Source organism: Cherax quadricarinatus, chromosome 1, assembly GCF_038502225.1.
Source record: "Cherax quadricarinatus isolate ZL_2023a chromosome 1, ASM3850222v1, whole genome shotgun sequence".
Taxonomy (NCBI): domain Eukaryota; kingdom Metazoa; phylum Arthropoda; class Malacostraca; order Decapoda; family Parastacidae; genus Cherax; species Cherax quadricarinatus.
In genome coordinates, this window is record NC_091292.1 from 32,362,681 (window position 1) to 32,389,883 (window position 27,203).

The 27,203-nt window shown below is 40.6% G+C and overlaps 1 protein-coding gene across 1 annotated transcript; it reads right to left on the minus strand.

Moving 5' to 3' along the window:
* Window positions 1-2,150: 2,150 nt before the first annotated feature.
* LOC128685108 (lachesin) lies at window positions 2,151-26,746 on the minus strand. Its single transcript, XM_070085692.1, has 8 exons — window positions 26,176-26,746; window positions 15,443-15,474; window positions 13,412-13,717; window positions 11,421-11,551; window positions 8,329-8,454; window positions 7,517-7,673; window positions 5,546-5,652; window positions 2,151-2,319 (listed from the first exon to the last, which is right to left on the minus strand). Exons 1-8 carry the CDS (start codon window positions 26,744-26,746, stop codon window positions 2,166-2,168), a joined length of 1,584 nt encoding a protein of 527 aa, XP_069941793.1. The 3' UTR covers window positions 2,151-2,165.
* Between the last annotated feature and the right edge of the window lie 457 nt (window positions 26,747-27,203).

Consider the following 27,203-nt stretch of genomic DNA (forward strand, 5'->3'; position numbering starts at 1 on the left):
GGGGAGATATTTATTGACTAGTTTAAGCATCACTTTATTCCTGAAGTCAAGTTTTACCTGCATAGAAAGAACCTTGCATTCAAGACACTCTTTATTCTTGATAATTCCTGTACTCATCCACAAGCTTTGCTGGATGTGACCCCACATGTAAAAGTTGTATTTTTACCTCCAAATACAACATCTCTAGTACAACCACTGGATCGGTGAGTCCAGAGAAAATGTTGGCAGAGGCCGATGCACAGATACAAGGAAGCCGCATAACTGAAGAAGATGAAGAAGAACCTGAAGAAAAATGGTTAACATTGCAGCAGTTATGTGAGCTGTTCCATGTTGCTGCTAAACTAGCAGACTTTTTCACTGAAGAGGACCCTGATGAATCTAGAAGCAGTGCTTTGAAACGGGGTCTAGACCACCTGATATGCCTTACCATCAACTGTATAATGTACTGCAGGGCAAAAGAGCCCATCAAATTTAGTACCATAACTTCTACCATCCACTTCTGCTGACAACCAACAACCATCCACCTCAGCCCAGTAGGGCCACATCATGCATATCCACTCTCTTCACAATCATCCACAAATACCATTACCCACAATTTAAGGTAAGAAATACTATTATTTTTATTACATTTGTAGTCTTGAGCAGTAATATATCATGACAATGAACTACAATTACATATTCACTTTTATTTTTTTAAGATCTGGTCTAAAAAACGTTGTTTGGCTTTTTGGGGGCTCCCAAGAACGTAACCCTATTTTTCCAATAGGTTCTTCAGGTTGCCTAACACAGTTTTAATTAAAACGGCATTTTCTGGAACGTAACTTCCATGTTAAACAACGGTCTATGAGCTGTCCCTGGATCGATTTTTTGCTCTGAGTTACGAGCCAGCTCCCACCCTTCCCCCTCAACCCAAAACCTGTACACCTTACTTGTTTATCTATGATTTCATGTTTTGATTTCATGTTTTAATTCCATGGAAATCATTCTCTTTTTCTTCTCAGCACTGTTCTTTGCACTTAATCTCTTAGGAACCATGCTTAGAAAAACGAAATTTGGCCAAATGACTGTCAAAAGTGTAAGTAAAGCATGAGAGAACTGCTCCCATAGCGAGGTAAACAGTGCACCGAGTTGGCAGCGTTCGTTATAATAATAATTATTAGTGTTATTATTAATTTAGGTAACTAGAGCACAGATCCAATTCCCTAGATTAAGAGCCCCTGGTGAGGGGCTCTTGATCTAGGGAATTGGATCTGTGATCCAGTTCCCTAAATTAATAATATAATAATATTATTATTATAATAATGATAGAGCTTCAGTTCCCTAAATTAATAATACATAATATGTACGTAATAATAATTCAGAATACTGCCGCTAGTTGGCACAGCTGATGCCAAAACCATCTGGTAAGCAGTACACATTTACATCGCTGTGGGAGCAGTTCTCTCATGCTGTTTGCATTTTTTTTAGTCATTTGGCCAACTTTCTTTTTCTAACCATGGGTCCTAAGAAAATAAGTGCTGAGAAGAAAAAGACGATGATCTCCATGGACTTAACCAGGCAATACATCATACACCACACCCTCAGCATCCCCCACCCTCAACATCCCCCCACCCTCAACATCCCCCCACCTCAACATCCCCCCACCTCAACATCCCCCACCCTCAACATTCCCCAACCCTCATCCTCCCCCACCATCTCTGCTTCAAGTGTGTAAGTTACTGTAGTCAAATTGGGATAGAAATAGCAGATGCTTCTGCCACTGCCACCATATTATGGCCTATCTTATTCATTATATTGTTTATTATGTCATATTAAATGAATTGTGATAGATAAATAAGCCGTACAGTTGATAATAGCATCATATTCAAGTATTTTTTCTCATCTCTCCAGAATGCAGGAACGGATTAATGGCTTTTAAATTAATTTAAATGAGGAAAATTAATTTGATATACGAGTAAATTAAGTTACAAGCTAGCTCTTGGAACATTAAACTCATAAGTCAAGGTTCCACTGTACACACACACACACACACACACACACACACACACACACACACGATTTAAAGTTAAGAATCAATTCTGTAATCCTAATGAGTACAAATTAATTTGGACGTACTGTAGTTCCAAGTACAGTATTATAAGTAATGATTATAAGGTTTAAATGTATTAATCAATCTTACCGCTGAGCAGCACTGTAGCTGATGACTGACCAAGTTTATTGGTGGCCATACACGAGTAATTACCAAACTGACGTTTCTCAATAGTCAAAACACGGAGAGTTGTGTCTGTGAATTCATCTGCATTGGCAAACTGGGACACCCTGTGTAATGAGATATTAAACATGTTAGACTAACATTGTGGATTAAATATATAGAGAGGAATGAATATATGCAAGTATATTATGATTTAACTATTTACAAATCTCCAATTTAAAATGAGTCGCGTTTCTGGCTTTTTCAACTAACAAACACATTGTGCGTATAAAAGACAATATTACAAAGAATGGCTGTTTCACACGTTCGTACTGCGGTTTGGTGATTGTCAAACTTTAACTGATTTCTAAGTGACTGTCCTATTTCCAGGTGCAGCGATTTGTTTACTTTGTATATATGCATAACTAGGGTAGCCTCCTGATATGACAATAGGTGATCAACCAGCAGGATGTCTGGCAGTGGAAGCACTACTGGAGGTTGCTTTCTGATCCAGGAGTGGCAATTGAACATTTACAACTACTGGTGTTTATTTCAATTCTCCCTCTGCCATTATTAGCTGAATGATGTTGGTTCCATTGATACTTTTCATATAAACAGGTGGTTTTGTTATGCCCTGCTTAACTAATTTTGGAGATGTCATGCAGGTGGTGCACACCTGGCAGGGTAGGAAGTTGCTTCCTGCGAGGCTGCACTTCTGGTCATGATTGAAGGCACTATGCGAAATGTCTGTGGGTTTTCATCTTTCATTCTCAACGATTTCTTCTCTCTTTTTTTTATGTCTTCTAGTTCTTGACCCTCTCCTGTTTCTTCTTCGACAACTTTTCCTGTGGACCTCCACTCGGTGAATGACTGCCTGGAGCTTGCTCAGATGCCTATGCAGTCTAAGACTCAGTAACTTCGGCTTCCCTCCCAGGGACGTGGGCGATTCTCTCTGCCCTGCAGGCCTCACTAATCCATGATTTCTCTGGGTCAGCCTCGACAGTACTTAATGATGATCAAGCGAAGTCTTCATCGAAATTATAATTTCCAGTTCTGCCCAGTCCTTCAGTCAGGCCCGCAACTACGATCAGAGGACAGAGTGGGCAAAGATGAGGCTAGGGGATGGCCCTCACTTTTATACTTTTAGTTAATTCAAGCACTGTGTGGCAGAATTTTGATATTTTGCCAGGCCTGCATTGGTAGTAAATAAATATAAATGAATCTTATTTTTCGGAGAAAACATCTGACATTTACAGAGCACTGGATTAAATAGATGAGATTATTTTAACCTTTAGCATAGCCTAGTGTTCCTCAATATTTTAAAATGCTATATAAGGGAACAAAGGTACATAAACTAAGTTTTATAGAAAAGACTATGGTATATAATAGAAGTAAATTATATTTCACTAAGGCTACGTGCTGGTGTCGTTGGATCAAACATCAATGGGGTCAACTATGACTGAACTAATACAGCTGTAGTTTACGATGTTTTCATTAAAATTTGTTTTACAATGCGTCATTAAGTGATTCTTGTGCTGAGCGTCAAAGGCAAGAAAAGCAAGTTATGTTCACCGATCGGACGACTTAACTTGACCTGTTGGCTGATCAGTGCCATCTGGTGCTGAAATGCGGACTCGTATATTGCAACTAAACAACCAAATGTCGCGAACTGCAGCTACAACAAAACTGGGAAGGCTTCTTTAAGATCAAACAACTTTTGTAGGACCCACATTAACTCTTTGTTATGTATATGACATTTTCTTTGATACGAATTATGAAAAACTTTGGTATTTAAGCTCCTCAAGGCTTAAGATAAGAATACAAAGGAAACTGAACTTTACAGTAAGCCTATTAGCCCATGCTCCACAGGTTAAGTTCATAATGAACCACACCCACTCATATGTCCGTTTAGCTTAAAGCTACCCAGGTGCTCACTTCACTGATGTTATCTGGAAATTTGTTCCACTCAGCTACAACTCAATTTGCCCTTGTGGTTTAGCGCTTCCTTTTTATAATAATAATAATAATACAACTCAATTTCCAAACGAGTATTTCCCTATATTCTTTCTCAGTATTAGTTCGTCTAAATTGAATTCACTGCTCCGAGGCCTGTCTTGGTTATTTGTGTATTTATATCCCCTTTATTTATTCCTATTTTCCATTAGTACGTACGTTGCTTTGCCTAAGTGCGTGTTCGTTTCAAACTTGACGTTGTCCGTTATGTGAGATTTCATTGGTGTCTGGGAAATTTTCGTTCGTTCCCAGTTGAAGGTTTATAAGTCAAGTCTAATATTCCCGAAATGCGAGATCGCATTATATCTGTTATCCAGTTCACTTCACAGTCTGTTCTGATCCTGCGACCTACAGAATTACATTACTATCGTCAGTAAAGCTGATTAATGCCCTCAATCATCGTCCCTCATCATTACATCCTTCATCGCTGCGTTCAGAATCTTGTGTTCCTCTACATAATTCTGCTCTCTCTTCACCCTGTTAATTATTTTTCCTTCCCACCTTAAGATGTTCTAGTGGTCCGTGTATGTCCCTCTATTCTCAAAATCTTTTATCCTCACTATAAATACACACTCCATCTTCCCCTGTCAATTTTTAATAGCACTTACGTACTACCAGTGTGTAGACTGATGATTTAGTACTATTTTTCCTGATAATACGATCCCAGGACGTTTCTCGGAGATAGCAAGTATTTGCACTTCTTGCTGCTGTCATCCACATCACTTCTTTTTCCGCCTCTTCTGCTGTAGTCTCGGACTTTCAGAGGCGTTACAAACTATTTGAAGTTTTAAGTTCTCACATCCCATCATCCTTCGCATCCAGCACTGGCTGTGTCACCTCTCCAGCAAGCCTTGTGGTGGGTCCCTGAATATTCTGGCATTCAGGGTAATGAACTTATGTACTTTGCATGTTGTCCTTGGTTCAGGACCTTCATATTCCCTATAGGTGTTTTACTCTTTTCCGACTATTTTTCAGTACTGTACAGTAATGCCTTGACGCATTCGAGGTTGTACAGTCGTTAGTTTAAATTAATTTACAAAAAGCCTTTTATTAATTGAAACTAAATTATGTTTCTGATCGGCCTTCCTTCATCAAATTCAGATGTGGGAAACACGATTGTGTGACTTGACACTCAAGGTTCACACATGGCCATTTAATAGAGAGAAGCCCTGTGCTTCTGAAAGTCGTATTTGGTTGATATTCAAACACCCTATGACTGTCATCTTCAGTCCTGACTCTGATCTCATGACTTTTCACGATTTATGTTACTAAAGTACACAAGTGGTAATATTTTGAATAAGTTTTTAACGAATGGTTGACAGTTTTGGCTGTTGCACCCACCTATAATGTTGGTTATTAACAATGGACTCCTGCTTATGGACCCAAGAAATCGCAGCTGGTGGATATGCCTCAATGTGACACTCCAGATCCATGTCGTATTGCAGAGCCTGGAAATAGAATTGCGGATAGAGGCGGGAGGGCAACAGGTGGTGAAGAAGACACTAGAAACAGTAGAGTACCAGTACAACATATCGCCTATGAGGGTACCTGATAAACACCAGCCCTGGGTGAAACGTTGTACCAGTAAAGACCTCCGCTGCAACTGAGACAAAGTCTGTTTTTGTTGATGTTCGCGAACTTTTTTTTTTTGTGTCCTTTTCACCAAAATATTAATGTCTGAAATATACAGCAGAAATTAATCGCTCTTTAAAATTACTTTTCTAAACAAAACTGATAAACATAGCTGAGTACATGAACCATCACTCTTCTTCTTAAGCAGCTGAAGGCTGATGAGAATATCCCCCCCCCCCCTTAAAAAAAAGGATTTTTCGGATATATCCATTTGTCAACAACAAAAATTCATCAGAGATCATTTTTGCTGGGCTATATAGATTTTTTAACACCAGATTCCAAAACTGCTTTTAGATTTTTCTCTACCGCACAGTTTTCGAGACAAGACTGGTCAAATATTTTTAGCCTAATTCTTCAACGTTTTATAAGAAGCTTTTATGTTGGGCTTTTAAGGGAGGTGAACCTTTCAGTGAGGCTCCCTACTACAGTTAGGGCTTACCCGACTGATCGGATTCGTTGTCGGCTGCCCGAATTAGCTAATGAACGGCATTGTTTGTGTATGCTGATGAATTCATAAGTGAAAGTTGTAGGCAATGAGAGAGAGACTTGGGGGAGACGTATGGAGAGAAGGATGATGCAGCAGCCTACTGACACACGATGTGGTATCCTCTTGTGTTCGGGACCAGGAATGGGTCCCGTGGCTGAATATCCCATCCTGTGGCTTCTCAGCGGATAGAAAAGATGGCTTGGCTAACTGTTCCTCACCACCGTTGATTAATGTACATGATAAATCAGGTGTCAACGTAGACACACTCGAGCGTCGCCCGAGGAGGGATGACGGTGGCTCACCAACAATTCTCAAGGCTTCTGCCGACCATTAATTAGAACCTCAAACTAGAATGAGCATTAGCCGATAGTTACCAGAGCTGAAACTAGTCATATGGTTTGTGGAATGAAAGTATGAAGGCAGACTACTGCTGGATGTCGTACCATCAAAGATTATAAAAGAAAATTGTACGTTCATTATTTTCAAGTTTTTGAACGTTTCTTTTTAAAAGGAGTTCCACAGGCTTTAAATTATGAGTGATTATCCTTATAAGGTTTGTTAGGATTTTTAACCCGGAGGGTTAGTCATCCAGGATAATTTCAAGAAAGTCAGTGCCTCATCTAGGGATGTCAGTCTTATTTCCATTGTGGTCCTTCAATCTTGTCCCCTAGGATGCGACCCACACCAGTCGACTAACACCCAATTTAGTCGACTGGGACAGCAGGTTTAAAGAAACATGATCAACGTTTCCACCCATACCGGGGATTGAACCACGGACACTCAGTGTGTGAGAAGTGTGTGTTGCCACTTCGTCTTAAATCTTGTTGAAAATATATATATAAAAAACAGTCATATCTGGAAAACTACAAGTGCTGGAAAAAATAACACATTTGGAATCAGCGTTAAAACGGGTTCAGAAATTATATATTTAAATCCTTGATGAGAAAATAAAAATTAATCATGTTTACCAGAGAACTGCTAAAAAAAATAAACGTAAATCGGTGATTTAAATATTTATTATTTGTAGCTGGGGAATACTTTCCTCTCATAACTAAATATTACACTAATGTATTAACAGAGTGCATTATAAATAACATTACTATTATGGATATCAGAAAAAAATAATTTATAATCGTCAGTTTACAAAACAATACACATCGGTAATTTTAGTGTTTAAGAGCAGCCAGACTGACCTGGTAGACGCGAGGACGTATTGCTCGAACCACCGGAGCGAACTCCACTTCGACATTAATGTTCCTCCTGGCACCACGACCAACCTGGTTCTCAGCAATGCAGTAGTAGGTGCCACGGTCTTCCTTGCGGATGTTGGCGATCTGCAGCACATTGCCCCTATGTGCATGTGCAAGTGTTTGTTAGTGAAGGTGGTGAACCATAGCATCCAATGTGTGTGTGTGTGTGTGTGTGTGTGTGTGTGTGTGTGTGTGTGTGTGTGTGTGTGTGTGTGTGTGTGTGTGTTAAGCCCCTTTCACTCTGATGCCTTCTTTTTCGTAATTAAAAAATCTTAATTTAGGAGAAAGTTGAAATTTTCTAAAAATTATTGCAAAACCTAAAAAAAATTATTGCGAAATATAGATTTTTTGTTCATGTAGGGTGAATGGGGACGAAGACAGGTGTGGGGACCGACACAGGTGTGTGGAGAGAGACAGGTGCATGGACCGATACAGGTATATGGACAGACACATACATAAAGCACATATCTGTCTCTTACACATGCCTGTCAGCACATACCTGTCTCTAATACATGCTTGTCACCGCATACCTGTCAGCACATACATGTCTAACACATACAGCACCTGTCAATATTACAACTATCCCGTCACTGCATATTATATATCCTATCGAAAGCAGATCTAACAAAACTATAAATAAGACTGAACCAAATAAACAGAGGCTTGATTTAACCATGACAAAGTTACAAACATGTGAAGATTGACTTATACATCGAACACAATTTTGTGAGAAAAAAAAAGGGATTTACTCTAACCTGTAAATAGAGCCGCCAGTAGGGAGGATAGCATTGTTTTCTCTCCTCCATGATATATCTGGGATGGGCATTCCACCAGCGTAACAAGATAACTCCACACTGTCTCCCTCACTTGCAACCACAGACCTGAAAGTGAGTAATAGGGAGAGAAGTTCGAAAACACTTGAATAATTAAAAGGATCAATTTCCTATGGGTATACAATGAATAGACATGAATAGAAAAAAAAGGCAGAACACCGTGACTGTAACAATACCGTGACTGTAACAAAACCGTGACTGTAACAATACCGTCCCTGCACCTCCTCTCTCATATATATATATACCGGCTCCCTTACCTTCGTGTGTGTCACTAGTTAATGGTACAAGTCAGACCGAAACGTTGTCACAAGTTTCAGTTTCTCATGTGCGGGTTATTTGTGTAATGAACAGATATTATGGGGACAGTCCTCAGCATTTAATATTTCTGTTTGATCAATCTGTATGTTATTGGAATGATCTTATTTATTATTGTATAAGCGTTTAATATTTTGTATTATCATTTTTGAGTTACTATATAATAAAGCTGCAATAGCTTCCGGAGAATGAAACACAAGTAACAGATGAAATTCAATTCATATTAAAAAAAATATTGTATTTTTACATAGCTTCAAGTGCAGGAACACAGCTAAAATTAATTAACATTAGGTTAATTAACATGTAGTAATGTATATTATAAGAGCGAGGAGTGAAAACTATAGTTGATAACAAGCGTCAACAATCAACTAATTAAAATAACAGGAATTATGACTAGAAAAAACCGAGTCCTGGAAATGGGAGTATATTAATGTACTTTAAAGGACGGGTTGAAGATATTGGTAGCTCGCCTCTGCAAAGGCAGTGATTATGTATGAGCGATGGTGAAGGGCCTCGGTGGGAAGCGGCCGACGGGTTGATTATATATATATATATATATATATATATATATATATATATATATATATATATATATATATATATATATATATATATATATATTATATATTAGTAGGTTGGTAGACAGCAACCGCCCAAGGAGGTACTATCGTCCTGCCAAGTGAGTGTAAAACGAAAGCCTGTAATTGTTTTACATGATGGTAGGATTGCTGGTGTCTTTTTTCTGTCTCATAAACATGCAAGATTTCAGGTATGTCTTGCTACTTCTACTTATACTTAAGTCACAATACACATACATGTACAAACACATATATACACACCCCTCTGGCTTTTCTTCTATTTTTCTTACTAGTTCTTGTTCTTGTTTATTTCCTCTTACCTCCATGGGGAAGTGGAACAGAATTCTTCCTCCGTAAGCCATGCGTGTCGTAAGAGGCGACTAAAATGCCGGGAGCAAGGGGCTAGTAACCTCTTCTCCTGTATATATTACTAAATGGGCTAGTAACCTCTTCTCCTGTATATATTACTAAATGTAAAAGGAGAAACTTTTGTTTTTCCTTTTGGGCCGCCCGGCCTCGGCGGAATACGGCCAGTGTGTTGAAAGAAAGTATATATATATAAATTTATTTTATATATATATATATATATATATATATATATATATATATATATATATATATATATATATATATATATATATATATAAGAACACAAGAAAGAAGGAACATTGTAACAGGCCTACTGACCCATGCGGAGCAGGTCCATATCCCCCCCCCCCAGATTAACCCAATGACCCACCCAGACTGGTCATCTCCAATCAAGGATGGAGCACTGCACCAGACTCAGCAGCACAAGCTAGTCAGGTCCAATTCACACCTATCCAAACCCACTCATGTATTTATCTAACCTATTTTTAAAACTACACAACGTTTTAGCCTCAATAACTGTACTCGGGAGCTTGTTCCACTCATCCACAACTCTATTACCAAACCAGTACTTTCCTATATCCTTCCTGAATCTGAATTTTTCCAACTTGAAACCACTGCTGCGAGTTCTGTCTTGGCTGGAAATTTTCAGCACGCTATTTACATCCCCTTTATTTATTCCTGTTTTCCATTTATACACCTCGATCATATCCCCCCTAATTCTACGCCTTTCGAGAGTGCAGATTTAGGGCCCTCAGTCTATCCTCATAGGGAAGATTTCTGATACATGGGATCATCTTTGTCATCCTCCTCTGTACGTTTTCCAGAGCATTTATATGCATTCTGTATACGGTGACCAGAACTGAGCAGCATAGTCTAAATGAGGCCTAACCAAGGATATATAGAGTTGAAGAACAACCTGAGGAGTTCTATTATTTATACTTCTTGCTATGAAGCCAAGAATTCTGTTAGCTTTATTGCGAACACTAATGCACTGTTGTCTTGGTTTTAGATTACTGCTAACCAGAACTCCTAAATCCTTTTCGCAATCAGTAGTATTAAGATCTACATTATTTAGTTTATATGTGGCATGGTTATTTAACTGTCCAACATTTAGAACTGTGCATTTGTCAATATTAAACTGCATCTGCCACTTCTCTGACCATTGCATCAGTCTATTCAAATCATCCTGGAGTGCTCTAGTGTCCTCATTAGAATGAATTGGACGGCCTATTTTGGTGTCATCAGCAAATTTGCTTATGTCGCTATTTATTCCCTCATCTATGTCGTTTATGTAAATTGTGAACAACAACGGGCCCAACACTGACCCCTGAGGAACACCGCTTGTGACGTGCCCCCATTCTGATTTCTCCCCATTTATGCAAACACACACACACAGCTCCATGGTCTGGAACGAAATCGTTCCAGACCATGGAGCTGAAATCTCCAGGCTGAGGGACTAACAACCTCTAATTTTTTTCTTCAAGGCTGATGGACTGATTACATCTTTATTTCACTACTACACCTGCTCCCTCTGTATTTGACTGAAGAAGCCTACTGTGCAGGCGAAACGTTTCATCAGTAAAGATACCCAATTGTTGCACGTGTGTTTTAATCTTAAACTTATCGGAATTTTATACCACTTTCAACAATATTCCTCTGTAAATGTCATATAAGGATGAAATGTCCAATAAAGGTCGCTCTGCTGAAGCATTGCTTTAAGCTTAGTATTTCTATAGGGTTTTAGCGACTTACCTAGTTGAGTTATCAGAAATGACTGGAGGTCTGCGCACCAGGAGATTGACGTTGGCAGTGATGCGGTTGTTGATACCAATGATCACCTGGCACATGTAGTCCCCACCATCACTTTCCTGGATGTCCTTAATCTGCAGTTATAATACAACATGTAAGAACAGTGTTGATAATAAATAATTTACGTTCATGAGTTTTAAGATACAAATGAACCTTACAAAACAAGTGTCTTCACCGAGAAAGGATCACTCCACGGTAGTGTGACCCAAGATGATGTTCATGCTGGTATAAGGACAAAGTGAACCTTAACAGCGTGTTCCCCACTAGTTTGTGTTATTTGTGTTAACCTGAGCTGTAGTATTCTCGAGGTTGTTAAACACCTTGTAATACCCCACTGATAACACTGGTTGTCACTGATAACATTAGTGACTGATAACACTAGTTGTCACTGATAACACTGGTTGTCATTACACTAGTTGTCACTGGTAACACTTATTGATAACACTGGCTGTCACTGATAACACTAGATGTCACGTGGTATGGTTTGTTTACAATCATGTCATTACGATTTCGTGAGTCACTGTGCCTGAATGTCTTGGCATTGTTCGACTGTCTGTAAACATTAAGTTCCAGCGTTTTAAAACATTGTTAGATAGTGTCTCTTAACATTGTTAGAAAGTTCCCTTAACATTATGTTAGAAAGTGCCTTAACATTATGTTAAAATGGGCTTCTTAACACTGTTTGAAAGTGTATCTAAACATTATGTTTGAAAGTTCCTGTTAATATTATGTTTAGAACATCATGGTTTAACATTTGAAGTGCATTTAAAAATTATATTTGGAGTGTTTCTAAATTTAATGTTTGCGAGTTCCTGTAAACATTGTGTTACGGACTGCAAAAGTAGAATACCACAATAAACATATTTATCATTAAATATGTTTAGAAGATAGAATGTTTAGCAACATCGACAGTAAGCAAACTGGTCATCTATCTGATTAAGACCCGTGTCAGGAGACACTTGTCTCCTGATGAATATTATAACGTAGACAGTAATGATGTAAGTACATACACTCAGAACGTGGATTGCTTGCTTCCCCATATCATCTTAGGCACTCTTTTGATAGTGCTTGATCTTTTGGCAAACGTGATCATGGTGGCCTTGAAAAGGGACACATAGATGACTTCGATAACTACATTAACTCATCACGATGAAGAAGTTTGAGCTCAACCACAGGCATTAACTAGTGAATGACTTCACTGTACAGAAAAATGCACTCACTACAAGTCCCCTGGGTGTAAAGTTTACCTATTTTCTGCCACTTTTATAATTTATATCGGCAGCAGTTTTTCTGAAATATAAAATATATTTTTTATAGTTAAAGTTTAAGTTTATCTGAATTTTCTTTGTGACCGTTCATACTTTCTCATAAAGGGACGGTAATGAGTTTAGAATGTATTTCGAAAGCTTGACACGACTGCTTCAATATCTATCTTGGTCCTAATGTAATTTATGACAATATAAACTATGATTCTACAGAAAGAACTACATAGTATATTAATACAAAGATAGAGAGGTTTTAACAATTAAGCAACTAAGTTCTATACAGATTAATCTCTATCTTAATAGTGTCCCACACACACATCATCGAGTGATGGAATATAATCTGAAGCTCATCCTGCTCTAACCTTGTGTATTTTTTAGAATATTCACTCGAGAAGTGATCGCGAGACGTCTGTGACCACAGGTCACAGACGCCTGGAAGTCACTTCTCAAGTGAATATCCCAGTAAAACGATACAAAATATGATTGATCTAACATTGTAAATGTTATATACATCAGGGTAACCCAACAATGTAATGTGACAAGTTTTGTAAACTGAAGGCAATGACAATATTAACACCAAAATGAAAAGTACCATAAACAGGAGAGTTAAAAAGATCTTTCATCACTGAGGCAGAAAAACGAAGCACACTTGTTTTGAAGGAATCCTACCTGTAAGATGTATGTGGCCGAGCCTTGATCATGTCTGAGGGCATAGCGGGAGTCCCTGATAATGAGGCTAGGGCCCGTGGAGATGGGCAGGTCTTGAACATCCCCAGCACCTCGCTTCACCCACAGCACTGGGTAGTCCTGGGCGTACTGCACTGAACACTCCAGCTGGATGCTCGACCCAATGTCCACAACCTGCTCCTTCGTGATCCAGCTGATGGATGGTGTCCGTACTGCCAGACCTGCCGGGAAGCCAACTAGTTGACATATCAAGACCTTACTGGCATTTGCTATAGCCCTGGGGCAGCGCTAAACCGGTGAGGGCCATGCAGTAAGATACATTCAAGCGTCGAGAACCTGTTTATCAACGGTATACAAAAAATTATGATTGCCAAAGGCATGCGTTCAATTTATCCTAATCTGTAGACTTTGTACCACATTTAACTTAACCTGTCGACATTATACCACATTTAGCTTAACCTGTCGACATTGTACCACATTTAACTTAACCTGTCGACATTGTACCACATCTAACTTAACGTGTTGACATAGTACCACATGTAACTTAACCTGTCGACACTGTACCTCACTCGGTGTCGAGCAGCAGCAGCAGAGATGAATGGTACTGTATTTTCCGGCATATAAGGCGCTTTTACCCCACAAAAAGTCTTGGAAATCACCATGTGCCTTATATGCTCAAGGTCAGGGTCATGGGTAGACTTCGGGGTTACGCTTTACTGTAAAGTATCAGGGTCAATAGCCCTTGAATATGATTAACAATTTACCGTTACGATACGTCTGTCCTAACCCTTACCTGAAATTTTTTTTATTATTATCACACCGGCCGATTCCCACCAAGGCAGGGTGGCCCGAAAAAGAAAAACTTTCACCATCATTCACTCCATCACTGTCTTGCCAGAAGGGTGCTTTACACTCCAGTTTTTAAACTGCAACATTAACACCCCTCCTTCAGAGTGCAGGCACTGTACTTCCCATCTCCAGGACTCAAGTCCGGCCTGCCGGTTTCCCTGAATCCCTTCATAAATGTTACTTTGCTCACACTCCAACAGCACGTCAAGTATTAAAAACCATTTGTCTCCATTCACTCCTATCAAACACGCTCACGCATGCCTGCTGGAAGTCCAAGCCCCTCGCACACAAAACCTCCTTTACCCCCTCCCTCCAACCCTTCCTAGGCCGACCCCTACCCCGCCTTCCTTCCACTACAGACTGATACACTCTTGAAGTCATTCTGCTTCGCTCCATTCTCTCTACATGTCCGAACCACCTCAACAACCCTTCCTCAGCCCTCTGGACAACAGTTTTGGTAATCCCGCACCTCCTCCTAACTTCCAAACTACGAATTCTCTGCATTATATTCACACCACACATTGCCCTCAGACATGACATCTCCACTGCCTCCAGCCTTCTCCTCGCTGCAACATTCATCACCCACGCTTCACACCCATATAAGAGCGTTGGTAAAACTATACTCTCATACATTCCCCTCTTTGCCTCCAAGGACAAAGTTCTTTGTCTCCACAGACTCCTAAGTGCACCACTCACTCTTTTTCCCTCATCAATTCTATGATTCACCTCATCTTTCATAGACCCATCTGCTGACACGTCCACTCCCAAATATCTGAATACGTTCACCTCCTCCATACTCTCTCCCTCCAATCTGATATTCAATCTTTCATCACCTAATCTTTTTGTTATCCTCATAACCTTACTCTTTCCTGTATTCACCTTTAATTTTCTTCTTTTGCACACCCTACCAAATTCATCCACCAATCTCTGCAACTTCTCTTCAGAATCTCCCAAGAGCACAGTGTCATCAGCAAAGAGCAGCTGTGACAACTCCCACTTTGTGTGTGATTCTTTATCTTTTAACTCCACGCCTCTTGCCAAGACCCTCGCATTTACTTCTCTTACAACCCCATCTATAAATATATTAAACAACCACGGTGACATCACACATCCTTGTCTAAGGCCTACTTTTACTGGGAAAAAATTTCCCTCTTTCCTACATACTCTAACTTGAGCCTCACTATCCTCGTAAAAACCTGAAATTACGGTATATTATTAACGATATGAAGATTACAACTGACGGTGTCGTAGTTGGAGTAACTAACAACTGACCCATAAATTGGTAATAGTCTTCATAATGGTCCAGGAGGATTCGAAAATGAGCAAAGACAATCACGTTTAAGAAACAATGGGGTAGAATACAGTGCTACTGTAGACAATCAAGAAGCAAGGACAACTGAATTGAATCAAGGTACCGATACATCAAAATTAGCGAAAATTACATCACAAAAGGAGAAAACAAAAGAGAAAGATAGAGTCTGACGAAGAAAGCTAGTTACTGGTGTAGAGAGAAAGCTAGTTACTGGTGTAGAGAGAAAGCTAGTTACTGGTGGAGAGAGAAAGCTAGTTACTGGTGGAGAGAGAAAGCTAGTTACTGGTGTAGAGAAAGCTAGTTACTGGTGTAGAGAGAAAGCTAGTTACTGGTGTAGAGAGAAAGCTAGTTACTGGTGTAGAGAGAAAGTTAGTTACTGGTGTAGAGAGAAAGCTAGTTACTGGTGTAGAGAGAAAGCTAGTTACTGGTGTAGAGAGAAAGTTAGTTACTGGTGGAGAGAGAAAGCTAGTTACTGGTGTAGAGAAAGCTAGTTATTGGTGTAGAGAGAAAGCTAGTTACTGGTGTAGAGAGAAAGCTAGTTACTGGTGTAGAGAGAAAGTTAGTTACTGGTGGAGAGAGAAAGTTAGTTACTGGTGTAGAGAGAAAGCTAGTTACTGGTGTAGAGAGAAAGCTAGTTACTGGTGTAGAGAGAAAGCTAGTTACTGGTGTAGAGAAAGTTAGTTACTGGTGTAGAGAGAAAGCTAGTTACTGGTGTAGAGAGAAAGCTAGTTACTGGTGTAGAGAGAAAGCTAGTTACTGGTGTAGAGAGAAAGCTAGTTACTGGTGTAGAGAGAAAGCTAGTTACTGGTGTAGAGAGAAAGTTAGTTACTGGTGGAGAGAGAAAGTTAGTTACTGGTGTAGAGAGAAAGCTAGTTACTGGTGTAGAGAGAAAGCTAGTTACTGGTGTAGAGAGAAAGCTAGTTACTGGTGTAGAGAAAGTTAGTTACTGGTGTAGAGAGAAAGCTAGTTACTGGTGTAGAGAGAAAGCTAGTTACTGGTGTAGAGAGAAAGCTAGTTACTGGTGTAGAGAGAAAGCTAGTTACTGGTGTAGAGAGAAAGCTAGTTACTGGTGTAGAGAAAGCTAGTTACTGGTGTAGAGAGAAAGCTATATACTAGTGGAGAGAAATCGAAATACTGGTGCAAGGAAAGAGGGAATCAGAAAAGAAAGTGACAAAATTATCATAAATGGTGCCAACACGGAAGCGGAGACAAAAACTGTACAAAGTTTCAAGAGTAGGTATGATAGGTCGCAAGAGACATGGAAGCAATAACGCCGGTCAAGTTAATAGTTAACAGGCGAGGAGAGGAGGCGAGACAACCTCCGCGACCACAACTTGGCGAGAGCAACACCATACACCTCAATGCAGGCGCCGCAACCACAGCAGCCGCAAACATCTATAGAAAATGAACAATGGCGCGCCAATTTATAAAAATGACATATTGAGAGGTGGACGCAGTAATTGCTGAATAGGCGAATGGTTGAGGGAAAGGTTCAGAGGCCAGATGCGGGTCAAAATGTGTGAGGGAACTGGGTACCAATGGGGAAAGGGGGGGAAGAGGAAAATGGGGAAGAGGAAGAGTATCGGGAAAAAGATCTAGACGCCTCTGACAGTCAGGGAAAAGTTGGATATAAATTTGAGTGCTGTGACGAGGCTGCACGCGTCTGATATAGCGTAGTGGGGGCAGGATAGTGGTGCTGTGTCTAAGACCCGCGTCGGGAAACACTTGTCCTGTTTTCTGACAAACAATTATATCTTGGTGGTGCTGTGTTTGGGTGAGGTCCACTACACGTTGAAGAACCTAGACGCTCACTAGAAACACATGCTGCAGGGTGTAAACTAGAGATGCGCATGCCTGTGACCGGTATCGAGAGTTTTCTACTCGCGAATCCTGGCCTTGGGCCAGGCTGCAGGCTGAGCGTACAAGATGGGGACACAGGAAGTAGGTTGTGGGAGCCAGTGTGGTCTTGACCGCCAGTTGTGTGTCTCAGTGATGCATCGAACGTACATAAGAACATAAGAACATAAGAACATAAGAACGAAGGAACACTGCAGAAGGCTTACTGGCCCATGCGAGGCAGGTCCAAGTCTCCTACCGGCTTAAGCCAATGCACCCAACCTAGTCGGGTCAGGTCACATTGACTTAAGGGAGGAACACGGCAACCGACCTGGTAGCACAAGCTATCAGGTCTAACTCACACCCACCCACATCCACTCATGTATTTATCCAACCTATTTTTAAAGCTACACAACGTTCTGGCCTCTATAACGGTACTTGGGAGTTTGTTCCACTCATCCACAACTCTATTACCAAACCAGTACTTTCCTATATCCTTCCTGAATCTGAATTTTTCCAACTTAAAACCATTGCTGCGAGTCCTGTCTAGGCTAGATATTTTCAGTACACTATTTACATCCCCTTTATTTATTCCTGTCTTCCATTTATACACCTCAATCATATCCCCCCTAATTCTACGTCTTTCTAGAGAGTGCAGATTCAGGGCCCTTAGTCTATCCTCATAGGGAAGGTTTCTGATACATGGGATCAACTTTGTCATCCTCCTTTGTACATTTTCCAGAGAATTTATATCCATTCTGTAATAAGGTGACCAAAACTGTGCAGCATAATCTAAATGAGGCCTAACCAAGGATGTATAGAGTTGAAGAACAACCTGAGGACTCCTATTATTTATGCTTCTTGATATGAAGCCAAGGATTCTATTAGCTTTATTGCGAACACTTATGCACTGTTGTCTTGGTTTCAGATTACTGCTAACCAGAACTCCTAAATCTTTTTCGCAATCCGTAATATTAAGATCTACATTATTTAGTTTATATGTGGCATGGTTATTGTCCTGTCCAACATTTAGAACTTTGCATTTGTCTATATTAAACTGCATCTGCCACTTCTCCGACCACTGCATCAGTCTATTCAAATCTTCCTGGAGTGCTCGAATGTCCTCGTCAGAATGAATTCGACGGCCTATTTTGGTGTCATCGGCAAACTTGCCGATGTCGCTCTTTATGCCCTCATCTATGTCGTTTATGTAGATTGTGAACAGCAGGGGGCCCAACACTGACCCCTGTGGAACACCGCTCGTGACACTTCCCCACTCTGATTTCTCCCCATTTATGCAAACTCTCTGCTGCCTATTTGTCAACCATGCCTCTATCCAGGAAAAAATTTCTCCTCCTATTCCATGTGCTTTAATTTTCCTCAATAGTCTCTGATGTGGGACCCTGTCAAAAGCCTTACTGAAGTCCATATACACAATATCATATTCATTACCATGATCTACCTCCTCAAATACCTTAGTGAAAAAAGTTAATAAATTCGTAAGGCAGGAACGCCCCTTTGTAAAACCATGCTGAGATTCGTTGATTAATTTATGCTTTTCAAGGTGGCTACGAACTGCCTCGGCAATTATTGATTCCATAAATTTTCCCACTATGGAGGTTAGGCTTATTGGTCTATAGTTCGAAGCTAAGGACCTGTCACCTGTTTTGAAAATAGGTATCACATTTGCCATTTTCCACTTATCTGGCACCATGCCAGTTTGTAGTGATATGTTGAAAAGATTAGCCAAAGGTGTGCTAAGCTCCTCTTTACATTCCTTTAGAACCCTTGCATACAGTTCATCAGGGCCTGGGGATTTGTTAGGTTTTAATTTATCTATTTGCCTAAGGACCATGTCACTTGTGACCCTAATAGTACACAGTTTATTATCGTCCTGTTCTACATAATTTATCATTACTGGAATATCGCTGGTATCCTCCTGTGTAAAAACTGAGAGGAAGTATGTGTTAAAAATTCTACACATTTCCTTATCACTGTCAGTGAGCTGACCCGAGGAACTTTTGAGTGGGCCTATCTTGTCCCTGATCTTACTTCTGTATACCTGAAAGAATCCTTTTGGGTTAGTCTTCGATTCTCTTGCAACTTTAACCTCATAATCTCTTTTTGCTTTTCTAATTCCCTTTTTTATTTCTCTCTTTAACTGAATATATCGATTTCTCAATTGCCCCTCTCCTCTTTTGATTTGCCTATATATGCCTCTCTTTTGACCAATCAGATATTTTAATCTATTGTTCATCCATTTAGGATCATTTTTGTTTGATCTGATTTCCCTATTTGGAACATAATTTGACTGAGCAGCTAGAACTATGCCCTGGAAAGCATCATATCGGCAACCATCACCACCTACCTGACCCTTAGTCAGGTCATTCCAGTTCAGCCCACCTAAGTAATTTTTCAGTCCTATGAAATCAGCCAAGCGAAAGTCAGGGACGGAGACTTGATTGCCATTATTAGGGGAATTCCATGATATATTAAAACTGAGTGATTTGTGATCACTTTCCCCAAGCTCATCATTAACCTCAAGATTATTAATTAGTGTTTCCCTACTGGCAAGAACCAAGTCAAGGAGGTTATTTCCCCTAGTTGGCTCTGTCACAAACTGTTTTAAAAAACAATCCTGGATCGTATTAAGAAAGTCACCTGACTCTAAATTTCCTGTCAAATTGCTCCAGTCAATCTGTCTATAGTTGAAATCTCCCATTAGCACAACATTTTCGTATGTAGATGCCTTACGAATTTCGTCCCATAGAAGTTTACTGCACTCCCTATCAAGATTTGGGGCCCTGTAAATCACACCCAAAATTAGTTTTTCTCGGCCCTCGAGAAGCTGTAACCAAACAGATTCAGTGGCTGACGCTTCTAATTTAATATCTTGTCTAACACAACAATTTAAATTGTCTCTGACATACATCGCTACTCCACCACCTTTCCTGTTGACCCTGTCAGTGTGGAATAATTTATAGCCTTGTATGTGACATTCAGAGGGCATCTCTCTATCTTTCAGATTGAGCCAGGTCTCTGTTATAGCAATAATATCTATGTCTCCTGCACTTGCAATTAATCTTAGCTCATCTATCTTATTTCTTACACTCCTGCTATTAGTATAGTAAACCTTAAGGGAGCTAGTCCCTTGCTGCCCTCTGCTGTCCCCCTTTGTTTGCTGACCTGATCTATTGTCTTTATTTATAACTTCATGCTGAATGCCTTTTATACATTTACTGTTTCCAACCCAAGTGTTGCAACCTGCTTGTTTCCCACACACACCCATACCTCTATCTTCCATCAGTTTAAAATCATAGGCATTTCACCAATGGCCTTCTCAATCGAGTCTGCAAGTGCTACCACCCCAGCCCCAGAGAGATGTACCCCATCCCTTGCATACATATCATGTTTGCCATAAAAGTTGTTCCAGTTGTCAATGAATGGGATCATATTATAAAGATCATATTATAGGATATATTAAGGATCATATTATAAAGAGTATATAATGTCTACAAGTCAATAAGACACATGTGCAACAGTTTTAATTGAGTAAACGTTTCGCCTGTGCTGCAGGCTTCACTAATCGAATACAGAGACGAATCACACTTCTAAAGACATCAGTCACCCTTGGATAATGGACTGATTACCTCAGACTACCTCTATATTCATCTTTCACCAAGGCTGATCTCTTCAGGAGTGTGATTCATCTCTGTATTCCACTGACGAAGCCTGCAGTGCAGGCGGAACGTTACGTCAGAAAAATGCCTAGTACTCACCTAATTCTGGTTACAGGGCTCGAGACTCGTACATGTCTTGCTTATCAACATTCACTGTTATCAACAGATTTAACTCAAGTACACAATCAATTCACCGGAAACCCGCACTTAGAAAAAAATTAAGAAGGCGTTTGAGTCAGTTCTGGAGGTGAGAAAAGTAGAGAAGTCCTGAGGCTCCTACAGTAGGGGGCGGGGATGAGAAGGCAGTGGAAGTTAAATTTATCTTGTTGAATGTTTCATTGTGTAAGAACTGATCAACAATGTGTCGGCATTCGTTTACCATTATTGCAAAACTCTTAAATTAATCAGGAATGCCACCAATATTTTCATTCAACTGTACACACTTCAGGATTGTTGGTTACTTGGCGTTCTGGTTGTTTTTTAAGCCTATCGACGACATGAGTTAATTAGATATCCCGGAAGAGGTACTAAGCGGCTGCCTCATTTTTTCTTTTTCTTTCAGTGTTTTCCTTCCTCTAATGTTTTCATTTATAGCTTCATAACTCCTCCTCTATCCAGCTCAAACTTTCAACAGTGGGTAATGTTCATGCAATTATCGCCATATGCGGGTGCCCTCCTACATACTAGTACTGATAAGAGATGAACTGTGCCTTGCCTTCAACAGGCCAGCAATAACATGAAAGTCCACAAACGATTATTTATATTAACTGGTTAAAGAAAAGCACAGGAAACTTCCTTATAGTAAATATCACAAACTCGACACACCAGCCAGTGATAGTTTGTCTTACACACACACACACACACACACACACACATACACAGTCAAGGACCAGGTAATCAGGCTGAGGAAGGAAGGAGGGATCACAAGAAACGACCGCGAAGTATATGAGAAGCTCAATATGAGATTCAAAGAAGCGTTCACAGAGGAGACAGAAAGGACTCCAGAAAGACGGAGAGGTGGGGAACACCATCAAGTGTTGGACACCATACATACAACCGAGGAAGAAGTGAAGAGGCTGGTAAGCGAGCTAGATACCTCAAAGGCGATGGGACCGGATAATATCTCTCCATGGGTCCTGAGAGAGGGAGCAGAGGCGCTGTGTGTACCCCTAACAACAATTTTCAACACATCTATCGAAACAGGGCGACTGCCTAAGGCATGGAAGACAGCAACTGTAGTCCCAATTTTTAAAAGAGGAGACAGACACGAAACATTAAGCTCCAGACCAGTGTCACTGACATGTACAGTATGCAAAGTCATGGAGAAGATTATCAAGAGAAGAGTCGTAGAGCACCTAGAAAGGAATGAGCTATCAACGACAGCCAGAATGGTTTCAGGGACAGGAAATCCTGTGTCACAAATCTATTGGCGTTCTATGACATGATGACAGCATAAAGACAAGAGAGAGGGAGGGGTGGGTAGATTGCATTTTTCTTGGACTGTAAGACGGCGTTTGACACAGTTCCACAAGTAATTAGTGCAAAAGCTGGAGGACCAGGCAGGGATAACAGGAAAGGCACTGCAATGGATCAGGGAATACCTGTTAGTAAGACAACAACGAGTCATGGTAGGTGGCGAGGTGTCAGAGTGGGCGCCTGTGACGAGCGGGGTTCCACAGGGGTCAGTCCTAGGACCGGTGCTGTTTCTGGTATTTGTGAACATGACGGAAGGAATAGATTCCGAGTGTCCCTGTTTGCAGATGATGTTAAGTTAACGAGAAGAATCGAATCGGGTGAGGACCAGGCAGAACTACAAAGGAATCCGGACAGGCTGCAGGCCTGGTCCAGCAACTGGCTCCTGGAGTTCAACTCCACCAAGTGCAAAGTCATGAAGATTGGGGAAGGGCAAAGAAGACCGCAGACGGAGTACAGTCTAGGAAGGCCAGAGACTACAAACCTCACTCACGGAGAAGGATCTCAAAAGAGAGGAGCTTACGACGACGTTTCGGCCCGATTTGGACCATTTAGCGGACACATCTCCTGAGGTGCACATCAACCAAATAACTGCTGCAGCATACGGGCGCGTTGCAAACCTAAGAACAGCATTCCGACATCTTAATAAGAAATCGTTCAGGACCCTGTATACTGTGTACTTTAGGCCCATATTGGAGTATGCAGCACCGGTTTGGAACCCACACCTAGGCAAGCATGTAAAGAAACAAGACTAATCCCGGAGCTAAGGGGTATGCCCTATGAGGAGAGGTTAAGGAAAATCTACTTGACGACACTGGAGGACAGGAGGGAGAGGGGGATATGATAACGATATATAAAATACTGAGAGGAATCGACAAGGTGGACAGAGACAGGATGTTCCAGAGATAGGGCACGGATGTTTGGAAGTATTTCTTCAGCCACAGAGTTGTCAGGAAGCGGAATAGTCTGGGAAGTGTTGTAGTGGAGGCAGGATCCATACATAGCTTTAAGAAAAGGTATGATAAAGCTCATGGAACAGGAAGAGTGACCTAGTAGCGGCCAGTGAAGAGGAGGCGCCAGGAGCTGTGAATCGACCCCTGCAACCACAACTAGGTGACTACACACACACACACACAGGCATCTTGCACACTCATCATTAAAGGAACAATACTTCATTGTTACTCCAAGACAAGGTAATGAGGAGAACTTTGTAGACAAAACCCAGGGAATGTTATATGCACTCTGATGATTCACTTCAACAAACAGGTCGTACATGTACACTGATGGTCCAGTTCAACAAACTACAGGTCGTACGTGTACACTGATGGTTCAGTTCAACAAACATCAGGTCGTTCTGCAGTAGGTTGTGATGGTCACAAAAAAACAATGTGTACATAAACTACCACCATTACATTATACAAATGGTTCACCTAACACTGAGCTGGCTACTGCACCCACCAACGTTAAAAAACAATAAATTCCAGTCATATATTGTGACGCCAGATGATATATATTTATATTACTGTGAATCTCTCTCTCTATATACATCCTCTTGTGGCTCCAAGTCGGCTCTACACGAACCTCATAATTCCGGTCGTAATATTTACAGTAAGAACCTTACAATAGTCATACAAAACCAGAGAGTCACGGGTAAGATTATCAGGCAGGTCGAGACCTGTAGACAATCTCTCTATATTCGCTGCCAAAGGACATATGTACCGAGAGGTACATATATATGAGTATATATATACGATGGATTAACTTTAAATTCTATTTTAAATGTTATATTTTTCTCAATTAGTGGAATTCATTCTACCAAACCCTTCAAACAATCCATTGCCCTCATTCACCTAACACTGAATTGATACTTGGGTTTTAATAGACTGTTGTGGGTCACAGTGTACGAGGTAGTACATCACAGGTGGGAGCCAGGCTTTGAAGTGAACCCAAGTGTGACATCAGTATTTATCTTGTAAAGAGCTGTGTGAACCGTGTTGCATAAATACTGAATTTAAACTATATCCTTTTATCTTTTTCAAACGCCTATTTTTTCCTCTGCCATATTTAATCTATTTAATGTCTGAAATGAGCTTGAATATTTGTTATTGCGTTCACTTTCTTTTATTAAGTGCTGAATTATGTATGCATATATGTACATGTATGTACGTACGTACGGACGTACATACATGTACACACATACACGTACGTACGTGTGTGTGTGTGTGTGTGTGTGTGTGTGTGTGTGTGTGTGTGTGTGTGTGTGTGTGTGTGTGTGTGTGTGTATGTGTGTGTATGTGTGTATGTGTGTGTGTGCGTGCGTGCGTGTGAACACATCGTTCCACTGGGTATCCCTGAAGGATTAGGTTAGGTAAGGTTCGTCAGGAAACAGGACAAGTGTTTCCTGACGCGGGTCTTAGATGATGACCCGCCGTTGGAGCTTTTGGTCATCTGACCGAGGCCTTCTGCTGGCTTACCAGTCCACCCCTTTAAAATTTATGGTCATAGTTATAACATTTTTTTTTATATTCCCTGAAGGAGAATATTATTGTGATTGTTTCAATGTTTTCCTTCAAGATTTCCATTTATAATTTGAGAACGCTTCATCCGACTGACTTCAAATTTTCAACGCTGGTGTAATATAGAGAAAATTTATGCAGTTACTGGCATGTGCAAGTTCCTTTGGTCGATGTTATTAAATACGTCATTCCAACTTTGCTTTTCGTAGGATAACATGAAAAAAAGAAACTTTTTTTCTAATGTGCTTCAAATTCTCAGCACTGGTGCATGTACCCAAAGGATGGTTAGGATTGTTAATGGAGTGTGTAGGTCCAAATTTGCCAATTAAATTTTTAAAATGGTAAGGTATTTTCTCCGTAAAATAACTTGAGCATCCGTCTTCCTAACAGATTCAGTCATTAATGGCCTATATATAGTATTTAAAGGATAAAACACTTCTTTTGGTTTAAGTTGTGTAAGTTCAAATTTGTCAGTTTGCTAAAATAGTTATTAAACTTGGAACTGTTGGATTCTGTGCAACAGTTCAAAAATGCATCTTCTCATCAGCTTCAGACTTTTATTATAATCAAAAAGAAGCGCTAAACTTACAAGGGTCATACAGTGCCGCCAGGAAGGGAAGGATGTAGGGGTAGTGAATAGCAAGACGGAGAGAGATGATTATTAGGCAACAGGGCAGTGGACAGTGCAGAAGTAGAAGGTAGCAAGAGACTGAGGTAGAAAAGACTGAGGAGTGCTAGAGGCATCATCATCATCATTAGAGTTTGTGCAGTATATCAGAAGCTGTCAAAAAGTCAACGAGAGAGTGGGTTAAAGGAGGGTCCATCAGCAAGAAGGGAAAGTAAAGTAAGGGCAGTAGAGCAGTGACGACATTGGAGGTAAATTCTGCATACTCGTTGATAGAGTGAGCAGTTCAACAAAATGTGGTTAACACAAACTGGAACCTGACAACTCTCACAGAGTGGAACAGGGCACCTCTCCATGAGATACCCGTAAGACGAGTGTGGCCGATGTGAAGACAGGAGTAGTCTCCCAGCCTCGACACTGATGATAAGAAGACCGCCAGAAACCTATACACGTACTCGGTTTAACTGAAAGTAGTTTATTATAGAGCAGATCAGACCAACGTTGTTGCCAACGGGTGCGAAGGAGGCGAGTATCAATTACAGCAAAACTGTCTGTGAATGGAACACCGCTATATGAAACTGGGAGGTCATGTACCACTGACCACGCAGCAGTGTCTGCCTCTTCATTACCCTGTATGTCAACATGACCAGGGACCCAACAAAAAAAAATATCTTTGTGCTTGCTAGAGATACGGTATAACCAAAGTTGACTACGAAGAACCAAGGGATGAGGCGTATCAAATTTTTGTACAGCCTGGAAAGCACTAATGGAGTCTGAGACGACCACAAAGAGTGACACAAGCATAGATGCAATATGGATAAGCATTATGAGAATGGCATACAATTTAGCCATAAAAATGCTAGCTTTGGACAATAAATACCCTCGCATGATGCTGTCTGGAAACACCGCTGCAAATCTGTCACCATCAGAAGACTTGGAACCACTGGTGTACACTGTGATGGCATGATCGAAAGTGGTTAAGAAAAAGAGCCAGAAGCCACCATAAGCAGTTGGGCTTTCATGCATGGCAGCAGGAAAGAACAGACACGAACCGTCGGAACTTCCCAAGGGGGTAGGGAAAAAGTGTGATGCTACATGAACATAGAAAGGTGGTAACTGAAGAGAAGACAAAGAGTGAATGTAGGCAAAGAGAAAAGGGATGGAGTAAACAAGGGCGATGAACAAATAATGTCAACTAACCTCAGTGACTATCCTCTATATGGAAGGATTGTGGAGGTCATGAGAGTGAACATAATAGCGAAGGCAATGAGCATCACGTGATCGGACAAGGATGGAATATTCACCCCTGCATAGAGGCTCTCAACCAGTGAAGAGCGAAAAGCAGAGGCATAAACGTAATCCCTGGTGATGGATGGGATTAAGGCTAGAGTTGCAGGAGAGGCCGCTGAACATATCTGGTCGCCATTATCAAGTTTCGATTAAATTAGGGCTGAATGTTGTCAAAGGAGAGTTCTACGATCAG